Source organism: Polyodon spathula, chromosome 5 (assembly GCF_017654505.1).
Source record: "Polyodon spathula isolate WHYD16114869_AA chromosome 5, ASM1765450v1, whole genome shotgun sequence".
Taxonomy (NCBI): Eukaryota; Metazoa; Chordata; class Actinopteri; order Acipenseriformes; family Polyodontidae; genus Polyodon; species Polyodon spathula.
The window spans coordinates 47985861-47997776 of NC_054538.1; the positions used below are offsets into that span (position 1 = coordinate 47985861).

General features: G+C 44.1%; 1 protein-coding gene across 3 annotated transcripts in view; it reads left to right on the forward strand.

Annotated features, from left to right (window-relative positions):
• Positions 1 to 11916, forward strand: part of LOC121316004 (protein EFR3 homolog B) — a 253193-nt gene that overhangs the window by 238351 nt on the left and 2926 nt on the right. For all 3 annotated transcript variants that reach the window (XM_041250675.1, XM_041250674.1, XM_041250676.1), the window contains one exon: positions 6612 to 6661. In XM_041250675.1, the coding sequence (XP_041106609.1) occupies positions 6612 to 6661 (50 nt within the window). The remainder of the gene's footprint in view (positions 1 to 6611; positions 6662 to 11916) is intronic.

Here is an 11916-nt window from a genome sequence, read left to right on the forward strand (position 1 = left end):
GCAAGTAGCTAGGGCTAAATAATTGAGGGAGAACTTGCCTCTCTGTTTATGCTGTAAGGGCCGACCCTAAGGCCGCCCATAACACTCTTGTTCCATGGGGAGTAGCCCACACTGCTACATTGCAAATGTCCCTAACGGGTGCACCCTGGAACAAAGTCCATGAAGTTCCCTTGACCCTGGTGGGCAGTGAGCTTTTCTGGAGGGGGCAAGCTGGCTTGGTCATAGGCAGTCTTGACTGTGTCTGTAATCCATTTAGACAGCCTCTGCTAAGACAGAGCTTGTCCATGGGACATAACAGACAAAAAAATGTTCAGACTGCTTCCAACTCTGTTCTGCCCACACCAGGCAAAATGTATGGAGCTGACGCTCCCTGGCAGACTGGAAATGAGTCAGATGGAAAGCATCCAGTTCCACAGCCTAGTTAATGTGGAATGCCAAGATGGTTTTCGACAAAAAAGCAGGATTGGTAAGAAACGTAACCTATGTCCGGGTTTCTGAAAAAATGAATCAGGTTTTTGCAATTGAAAATAACTGCATCTCAACCACCCACTTAGTGGATGTGATTGCAAGCAAGAAAGCCGCTTTTGAATGATAAATATTTCACCTCAGCTGAATGCAGGAGTTTCATAAGTGCTTCAAGCACCACATTAAGCCCTTCATAGGCAGCCGAAGCCACCAAGCTCTTTAAAAATTGTCCCGCCAGGAAATGAGCTCCTGGGGAGACTAAATCAATTTTAAAATGACAAGCTGAAATGGCTGCTAAGTAAACCTTTAATGTCATCAAATAGGTCCTGTAAAAATTGCAGTAACTGCCATGGGATAGGTAGTGGGGTCAAAACCTTTAGGCAGGCATCACGTCTGAAAAGCGCCCCACTTGTACCCATACTGCATGGACGCCGCTCTGGCATTCTGCAAGGTGTCAATAACCCTATTAAATAACCCCAGACGGCTCAAATGTTGCCATTCAGGGGCCAGACCCAGAGCCGCAGGCTTGACGGTTCGGGATGCCACAACGTCTCCCTTGCGTGACTGAGTAGGTCATGGCATTTTGGCAAGCTCCACGACTGGCCGGTCAGGAGCTGTATCACAGCTGAAAACCAGTCTCCTGAGCCAGTAAACGACTACTAATAGCACCCTGGCCCGGTCCTACCTGATCTTTGCCATGTACAGCTGGAGCATGGTCAGCGGTGCAAAAGCATACAGCTGCTGCCTCGGCCACTGGTGCCCCAAGGCATCTATTGCCAGTGAGTCTCCGGCTCCTGTTATGAAGAACCAGAGGGGACAATGGGTTGATTCCTCGGAGACAAAGAGGTCTATCTTTGCTCTCCCAAACTGTTGTCAAAGGAAGCTCACCACGTCTGGGTGAAGCTCCATTCTGAGGCACTGGGGACTCACCTTGAGAGGAGGTTTACCGCCCAGTTTGTCACCCCAAGCAGATGTACTGCTCACAGTGAGCAGAGGTGATTGTTTGTCCAGAGCAACAGCTTCTGGGATATCCGATGGAGACTGGGGGACCTGAGACAAGCATGTGTCTCCCTTGAACCTCCTGTAAAAAATTCTGCAAGGCTAGAAACACTACCTGCAGCTCCAAAATATTTATATGGAGTCCCTCCCACAGGGGATACATATTAGCCAGTCGTCCAGGTAATTGAGTACTCTGATGCCTGAGTCAAAATTGGGACAGAATAGCCTCAATGCACTTCGAAAAGGCATGGGGAACAGGAGAGGCCGACAGGCAGCACAAGGAACTCCTATACTGTCCCTTGGAAAGAGAACCACAGGTACCTCCTGTGCCCTGATCTTAGAGGAATATGAAAATAAGTGTCTTTCAAGTCCACCATGGTGAACCAGTTGCCTAGCCTTACTGACTGCAACAGCTGCTGCATGGTCAACATCTTGAACCATTGGCTCAGATACAGGTTGACCTGTTTTAGTTTGATGATCGGGCTGAGGCCACCATCCCGCTTGGGCACCAGGAAGTACCTGGAGTAGAACCCTTCTTCCAAATAGCTTGCTTCTACATCAGGGCTGTCACATTCTGAGACAACACCACCACATTTGTTGTAGTCATGCCCTGAAAGAGACGAGGATCGTGTTTGAAATGTAGAAAATAGCCTTTCTGTACAGTGTTGAGCACCCGGGTGTCTTTGATACATTAATGCCTTACTCCAGACGACTCCCTGAAAAGGGGCAATGGGCCTGTGGCAGCAAATTGATATGGCTGCTGCTACACTTGTGGCTTATCCTGAGGTTTTTGCCTTTGCGTTTGACAGCGGAACTTCTAAAAGTTTCCCCTTTGCGTAGCCGTGAGTCGGTCGTGAAAACACCCTGTGGCCTTAGCAGGAGCTGGCTGTGTTGGTCTCTGAGGCTGCTGGAACCTTGGCTGCCAGTTTGCTGCTGGTCTGCGTACTGGAGGGAGGCCACTTGGGAAGCAGGCACTCCAATTCTTCTGTAGACTCTCGCGCACTATGAGAGCGCTGCAGCATGTCATCCACTGCAGGACCACAGGTGTGTCCATGAGTAATGGGGGTGTCCAGCAATAGTGCCTTGTCCTCATGGGCTATTCGTGCTTGGGAAAGCGAGAGCTGTCTTCTTGCGGCTACTAACGCTGCAAGATTCCTGCCCACTGCCTCCCCGTTCAGCGTAGATATAAAGAGTAGGTTCTTATTCACCAACCGTAGCACCTTGAGCTGTTGTCTTGTGGGTCTGTGGTGCTGGGAGAGAGACTTTAACAAACAGTTCTGGTAGGCTAGCAAGATAATGTTGTAGTTACCCAGCCCTGTGTCGAGCTTACCGGCTGAGTAAGCCCTCTTGAAATGGCCTCTGAAACCCTGCACTGTTTATTTGGGCGGGTAGTGTCTTTATTCAAAAGCGCTAGCTTTAAAGCTTGCGCCAGTGATGCAACAGTGACATCTACCGGAGGAACATTAGCGGATCTTGTCCTCTACAGGCAATGGGACCTGTAAGACTAAAGTGGCCCTCTTAATCAGCAGCATAAGCTCTGCTGACAATATTATATGTGCTATTGGTATTGCACTATATGAGTCTCCCTCCTCAGAGGGGAAGTCTTGATCAGCCATCTCCTCAAAGGCGGTGATGGACAGCAGATCATCTTGCTGCCATTCTGTGTCTGCTGCTCCCTGCTGCTCTAAAGGCACAGAGGGAGTAGGTGGAGCAGTGCGCTCGCACAGCAGCTCGGCTAACACGGTGCCCTGCTGGGAGACCGCTGCCCAGAACTTATCCAGCTGCTCAGAGCTCTGCGATCTATGAGGGCGATGGCTCGCTGTTCTCTTCTTAGGAGGGGAAGCAGGAGGAGGAGAGGGAGAACTAGAAGATGAGGAAGACCAAGAAATCAGTCTCCTATGTGAAGCTCTTCTGCTCTCTATTGGCACATAGCCATACAATCCTTTCTTTCTGAGCTGAGAATGGAAGGGAGCTTTGTCCAGGTGAAATGGACATTTACTTTTTTGTTCCTCCAGTGTAGCTTTGGCTGTTTGCTTTGGGTTGTTGTCGTGCTGAAAGGTAAACTTCAATCTCAGTTTTCTTGCAGAGGGCAGCAGGTTTTCCTCAAGGACTTCTCTGTACTTTGCTCCATTCATTTTCCCTTCTCCCTGACAAGTGCCCCAGTCCCTGCCGATGAGAAACATCTCCACAATATGATGCTGCCACCACCATGGTTCACAGTAGAGATGGTGTTCTTTGGGTGATGCGTTATGTTGGGTTTGCGCCAAACATAACGCTTTGTATTTAAGCCAAAAAGTTCCATTTTAGTTTCGTCAGACCACAAAACTTTTTTTGTCACATGGCTATAGAATCTCCTGAGTTTTTTTCTTTTTTGCATACTTCAAATGGGATTCAAGGTGGGCTTTCTTGAGTAATGGCTTCCTTCTTGCCACCCTACCATACAGGCAAGATTTGTGGAGTGCTTGGGATATTGTTGTCCCATGCACACTTTGACCAGTCTTGGCCATAAAAGCTTGTAGCTCTTGTAAAGTTGCCATTGGCCTCTTGGTAGCTTCTCTGATTAGTCTCCTTCTTGCTTGGTCATCCAGTTTGGAGGGACTGCCTGATCTCGGCAGGGTCTAGGTGGTGCCATACACCTTCCATTTCTTGATAATTGTCTTGACCTTGCTCCAAGGGATATTCAAGGCCTCTGATATTTTTTTATACTTTGTCCTGGAGTTCTTTTGAAAGTACATTGGTTGCTATGGTTGCCATGGTTGAGTCTTTGCTTTCAAATACACTCACCAGCAGAGGGAACCTACAGAAACTTCTGAATTTATCCTGAAATCATGTGAATCACTACAGTTTAACACAGGTGGAGGCCACTTAACTTGGTGTGTGATTTTGAAGTCTATTGGTTACACCTGAGCTAAGTTAGGGTTACTATTACAAGGGAGGTGGACACTTATCCAACCAAGCTATTTCAGTTCTTATTTTTAATTAATTTTCTACAAATTTGTAGAGTATTTTTTTCATTTGGAAGTTGTGGGGTAGGGGTGTGTAGATAAATGAAAAAAAAAAAAAAAAATATATATATATATATATATATATATATATATATATATATATATATATAAATGCATTTTAATTCCAGGCTATAAGGCAACAAAAGGTGAACAATTTAAAAGGGGGTGTAGACTTTCTATAGGCACTGTATGTGTGTGTGTATATATATATATATATATATATATATATATATATATATATATATATATATATATATATATATATATACATACATACACACACACACACACACACACAGTACTTTTGCGAGGCACTGTATGTATGTATGTGTATATATACACACACACACACACACATACACATTTATTTTACAAATCAAAACCAGAAAATATAAATAAATACATACTGTACATATTTATAAAACTGATACGATAGCAATACATTTTTTACTTTCAAACAGCAGCACTTTTCGGTTTATTATCAGATGAGCAAAACAACTGAACAAGGTAGATAAATAAACTTGAAAAAAAACATTTTACAGAAGCACACAGCACAACAAGTTATTAGAAAAAGTAATTTATTTTTCTTTTTTTCGACAAAAGGTATTTCTTTCACTTGAAGGCTGTTCACAATCAACACAAATAATGCACTTCTCCACGCCGCCTATCTGCACAAGGCACAGCTGTCCGAAGTTTTATTTTTATTGCACTTACCAACCTGGCATTGGCGTCTCTTGCGGCTCTCAATGGGGTTGCCAGCTTCAGCTCTGGGTACACGCTTGGCAGTCTCCCTCTGTTTGAAATGCTTCTTGCGAAGTTCCTGTGCTAACTGTAAAATATATTCTCTCCTTGGTAAATTCTTCTTTGTGCACTCTGTGTAAAGTATCCAGGAGTTGATGGCTGCTATGTCCAATACATTGTAAAACACCTGAACAGACAACCATTGGGAGCCAGCTTTCACTGAATACTTCCGTGCCATCTGATCCAAAACACCAACTCCATATTTTGTTGTGTAGTAAAACTCCACGGTCTCTGCTATTTATTTTCACTAGTCACGATCGACTGACCAAGCAGCGCAGCTGGCAAGCAGGTGCCAGCATTCAAAAGATTGAATGAAAACAACAGACTGTGTCAGTCATTCACTCAGACAGAGAGTAGAGACTAATGTGATTACAGCTAAACACACTGCGGACTGGTAAATAAAAATAATAAAGCAGAATACTGTTCTGTGTTCCCTTTAACTCATCATATCAATAATATTGTATTATTATATAAACATAGAACGCAATGTAATTGTGTTGTCGATATAACCACTGGACAATGATGAACTATCAATCAAAAATGAATGAATGCCGCAGATGCCATGAGACTCATATATATATAACATAACATATTTTATCATTTGCGAAGATAGTTTATATGTGATTATATTTTGTTTTGGGGGGGAGGGGGGGTGTCAAAAAGTGGAAAACATAATGCCATATAGATTGTCTGTGGGAGGAGGGAGGGGGGGGCAGCAGTATAGAGAATTGAGGGACATGTTGTAGGGTCGTTATATCTCGTGGGCATTATAACTGAGAGCCTTACAGCAAGGGAGCCCTGTATATATATAGACACACACACACACACACACAATATAACGGCAGTAGCTGTCTGACTAAAAGTTAGGGATCCTGTTAAGTTTAGTTAGCACTCCATAGCAGAAGCTAGGGTTTATTTTTGTTTTGTATTGTTTGTTAAAATAATTTGTATTCCCACTGGAAAAGGGACACCATGGAACAAATAAACATACTGGTAGTCCTGTTTAAACCCATCCTTTGTTGTCGATAGTGACAAAGACAGAGCTAGGAACCCAGAACTATGTTCAGTTATATTGTAAATAAAGAAACTTTATCACAATTTGTATTTATGAAAGAAAAAGTACATTATGTTTAATGTATAATTGTATTACTTTTAGCTAACAATATGAAATGCTAAACTAAAATCACAAGTGATTTTCTAAGTGTTACATTTGAAAGATGTAATACTATAACTAATTGTTAAAATGACTGTTGTACAATTAAAATTACATTGTTCTGACTTCATTTCCCTGTTACTTTCCCAAAAATGCCACTGCAGTGAAATTTGCACTTTTCATTCCAGGCGACTTTACTGCAAAGCAAACTGAATCAAATCTTTGAGATAACCATAAGGTAGGTTAAAGATAAACACCTTAGATGCACTTTCTACAGACTTGATTCATCCTTATTCCACATACTGGAACCTAAACCATAACAATGTGACATAAACCTTTAACTGTACTGAAGGCATTAAAAATTGCTGTGATCAAGCTATTATAAGGTCAGTATTTTTTTTTTTTTTTTATTGTACTAGTAACTGTAATGTGACACACTAATTTTAACACTTCAATAAAACAGTCAGTTATTCTGTGCACAGAGACATGACAACAGATTTAGACAAACTGAAAGTGAGTGTATTCTCATTCTCATTTCATATAGAGTTAACTGTATGATTATGTTACTCATATCCTTGAAAGGGGTTCCATATTAAGTACGAAACGTAACCATTACTGTATGGGTGTGAAAACCCCAAACCTAAATAAATTATACCAAAGCTGCACGCCAGTGCCTGTGACACAGTCAAGCCTGCCCCCTAGGGCATAAGACGACTGCGCGCACAGATGCCAGCATCATTTTTCCTTTCATAGGACTGAACCTAGACAGGGAGAGCCATAGACAGATGAGTACTTGTTACTTTTTATCTGCTTCTATATTTCGTTAATTGTGTATTACACTAATGCAATAATTATTTAAATTGTTTTAGTTTTTCTAATTACACAGAAGTTTGTACACATAGCCTGTTGTTTGTGACATCCCACAATGGCCTTGTGCCCTGCGTGAGGCCGGCGGCTATTGTTGCCCCTTCCCAGGGATCAAGCCACTCGCACATGTACCGTACCAAGTCCCAGTACTGCTCGGTTCCATCTCGGTGCAAAGTCACCGGCCATGTTACCACCATCCCTGGTCCAGTACCAGAGGATTTGGTTCAAGTTTTGAATGGCTTGTTACAGTTTTTAAGGGGACCCTGAGTGAACAAATAACACAACATTTTGATACTTATTTATTTTATTTATTAAAGAAAGTTATGCAACACCCCAGTGCCCCAGTGTGAAAACGTAATTGCCCCTTAGAATCAGTAATTGGTTACGCCACATTTAGCAGAATAACTGCAACCAAACACTTCCTGTACTTATTGAGTGAGATTTGTGGGTTTTCAAGCATAAACTGCTCGTTTCAGGTCCTGCCACAAGATCTCAATGGGGTTTAGTTCTAGACTTTGACTAGGCCATTCCAAAACTTTAAATTTCTTGTTCTTCAACCATTCTGATGTAGATTTGCTTGTGTGTTTCGGATCATTGTCTTGCTGCATGACCCAACTGTGCTTCAGCTTCAGCTCACGGACGGATGGCCTGACATTCTCCTGTAGAATTCTGTAATACAGAGCAGAATTCATGGTTCCTTCAATGATGGCAAGTCGTCCAGGTCCTGATGCAGCAAAGCATCCCCAAATCATGACAGTACCACCACCATGCTTGACCGGTGGTTTGAGGTTCTTACTGTAGAATGCAGTGTTTGGTTTTCGCCAGACATAACAGGGCCCATGTTGGCCATAAAATTGCACTTTTGACTCATCTGTCCATAGAACATTGTTCCAGAACTCTTGACGATCATCCAGGTGCTTTCTGACAAACTTGAAACAAGCATTCATGTTGTTCTTAGTAAACAGTGGTTTCCGCCTTGCTTCTCTGCCATGAAACCCATTTTTGCCCAGGGTCTTTCTGATGGTTGAGTCATGAACACTGACCTTAGCCGAGGTGAGAGAGGTCTGCAGATCCCTGGATGTTGTTCTAGGGTTCTTTGTAACTTCCTGGACGATTTTACGCCTTGCTCTGGAGAGATTTTGGCAGAACGGCCACTCCTGGGAAGAGTCACTACCCTCCCAAACTTTCTCCATTTGGGCAATATGGCTCTGACTGGTTTGGTGGAGCACCAGAGCCTTAGAAATGACTGTAACCCTTTCCAGACTGATAGGCACCAACTTTTTTTTTCCCCGGAGGTCTTCAGGAATTTCTTTTGATCATGGCACGATGTGCCTCTAGAACCTGTGTGCTGACAACTTCATTCTGATGGTAAGGGCCAGATTAGTCAGATTTATATTGGGCAGGGCTGGCCCAAATCAGGCCTGATTGTTAACCAAAGTATTCAGACAGCTGACCCTAATTATCCCTTTAATTGGGTTGAGTTAACTAGGGGGGCAATATAATAAATTACCTTTCACACCAAACAAATGAAAGAAGCACCAAACTTTGGTGTCATTTTTTTCTCTCAGACTCTCTCTATATACTACTACAACCCACAAAAAGATTTGACCAAATTCAATGTGAAAAATGTGCAAAAATGCAGAAAATCAGATAGGGGGAAAATACTTTTTCACGGCACTCTAGATGCTGCAATTGCATCACTGGTGCAGGCACCTAAAAGAGCGCATCTGACCAAGGACGCTACTGTGCAGGGTCTCAGAAGTCTGGGGAACTACAACAGTATTCTGGCAGCATACCAGACATGTTTGTTAAAGGCTCTTTCTGAAAGTTATAGAAACTCACCTCGGCAGCTGGAGGATCTGTGGTTGGTGAGGGAAAGCCTGCTTCATATCTCAAAGCTGAACGGGCAGGCTGTGGGCAGACGGCAGCTTTGGCTTTCCCAGGCACATCTGATGGGGACAAAGCACTGCTGTTAGATGCTCCTATTACACCTGGGCATACTTTTGGTCCTGTGGAGAGAAGTCCACGACGGAGCTGGTGTGCCTTTTTCCCAGTGCGCAAACCAGCGTCAAACTGACGCCCAAGGCCCCAGCAGCTTCAGAGACTAGCACAGCCGGCTGCAATTACAGCCAGAGAGGGTTTTCATAACCGACCCGCAGTTGCACTCCGTGGCAGCTTTAGCAAGTTCCGCCGCCAGGCGCAGAGGCCAAAGTCTCAGGCTAAACCACAAGTCCAGAGCACCTTTTCAGGGAGCCACCTGAAGTATTGGTATCAATGCATCACAGACATCTGGGTGCTTATTACTGTTCACACCAGCTACTCTCTGAAGCACAGTCCCCAACCTTTTGGGGGCGTGACTACAACATTGGTCGCAGACCCCCCCTTGGCAGAGTCTCCATATAAATAGCTGCAGGCAGTTTATCTGGCCTTGCAGAATTTTTTGCAGGAGGTTCTGGAGGGACAGTACTACCGTGGTGGTATTATATAATCCACCAGGACGACCTGAGGTCTCCCAGTCTCCATCGTACAGCCTGCTAGCTTTTGCTTTGGGCACGCCATCACCTTCTCCCACTACGGGCAGTACACCTGCCCGGGGCGATAAACTGGGCACTTCAGAATGGAGAGTTCACCCCGATTTGGTGAGCTTCATTTGGGAGATATTCGGGAGAGCAGAGATAGAGCTCTTTCCTCCCAGGAATCAACTCACTGTTCTCTCTGGCTCTCCATAATAGGAGACAGGGACAAGCTGCGGTAGATGCCTTGGCACACCAGTGGCCGAGGCAGCTGCTGCATGCCTTCCCACTACTTGTCATGCTCCCACTTTGTCTGGAGAAAATCAGACAGGACCAGGCCAGGTTGCTGTTAGTAGCACCATAGTGGCCCAGGAGACTGTAGTTTTCAGCTCTGATACAGCTCCTGAGTGGTCAGCCGTGGAGCGTGCCAAAATGCAGCGACCTGCTCAGTCAGGTGCGGAGGACATTGTGGCATCATTGAGCCTACAGCTCTGGGTCTGGCCCCTGAATGGCTGCATTTGAGCCATCTGGTACATTCCAACAGGGTTACTGACACCCTGCAGAATGCCAAAGCAGCATCCATGCATACCCAGTACGGGTACAATGGGGGGTCTTTCAGACGTGGTGCCTGTCTCGGGGTTTTGACCCCCAACCTGTATTATGGCAGTTGTACTACAATTTTTGCAGGACCTGCTTGACGAGGGGAAATCCCCCTATGCATTAAAGGTCTATCTGGCAGCTATTGTATGTCAGCTCGCCATGTCAAAATTTATTCATTCTCCCCAGGAGCTCACTTCTGAGTAGGGCAATTTTTGAAGGAGCTTGTGGCTATTGTTCCTCGCTGGAGGCTTAATGTGGTGCTTGAAGCACTCAGGAAGCTGCTTAATTTTTGCAGAAGCCAGGACAAAGGCTACGCTTTGTACCAATATTGCTTTGAAGCTGAAAACTATATCGGCATTCCATGCCAACCAGTCTGTGGAACTGGAGGCTTTCCATCTACCTGCTTTCCAGTTTTGACAGGGAGAGACAGCTCCATATGCTTTGCTGTGTGCAGGCACTACATATTATATTGACAGGATACAGAGTTGGAGGCAGTTTGAGCAGTTTTTTGTCTGTCCCTGGTCAAGCCCTGTCTAAGCAGAGGCTATCAAAATGGATAGCAGACACAGTCATGACTGCCTATGAGCGAGCCAACTTGCCCCCTGCAGAAAAGCTCACTGCCCATTCCATCAGTGGCATGGCAACTTCGTATGCTTTGTTCCTGGGTGCATCTGTCAGAGACATTTGTTGTATCGACCTGAATGTCAAGGATCCACAAATCCCTGGCTTTGGAACTTAGGTATTGAGTACAGCTTCAGGATCAAGGTGAGCTTCTCCCTCAATTTTTTAGCTCTAGCTACTTCTTACAGTGGTTCCGTATTGCATTGATCAAGGTAGCCTTCGGCTTAGCCTTGTTGCATTCCAGTCGTTATGCAATATTACCCTTACAACGGCTTTGGTACACTCACCCATATGATAATGGTAATATTTTGTACTTGATGGGGAACATTATTTTCATGGTAGAAATGTAACCATTAACCTTTAAGGTGGCTGCATCCATGATTGCAGCAAGCTTGAAGGAAAAATGATGCTGGCATCTGTGCGTGCAGTCTTTTTATGCCCTCGGAGGAAGGCATGAGTGCGTCACATGCACTGACGCACAGCTTTGGTATAATTTATTTATATAATTTATTTATAAACACCCATACAGTAATGGTTACATTTCTATTTCAGGGAACCAAGGTTATGATAATAACGATATCTAGGTATGTGAATAACATGTTTATTTAAATACTGTATTCACAACAAACATCGATCTCTGGTATTCAGAATAAATCCTTAGTCAATTGCAGCATACAAGCGGTTTCATCCACTTCACGCAATTAACTAGAAAATCCCAAAGAACCGAACAAAATGAATCCCAACTGCAGTTTTGCATCACCTTATAGAATTAACAAATGTTGCTTCCTATAGCCTAATGAAACCTGCTGAACAATGTTATGTTAACATATTTAATTGCATACCGCTTAATAATCTATGTTATGTTTATACAGTTTATTTATTGTCTCCATCC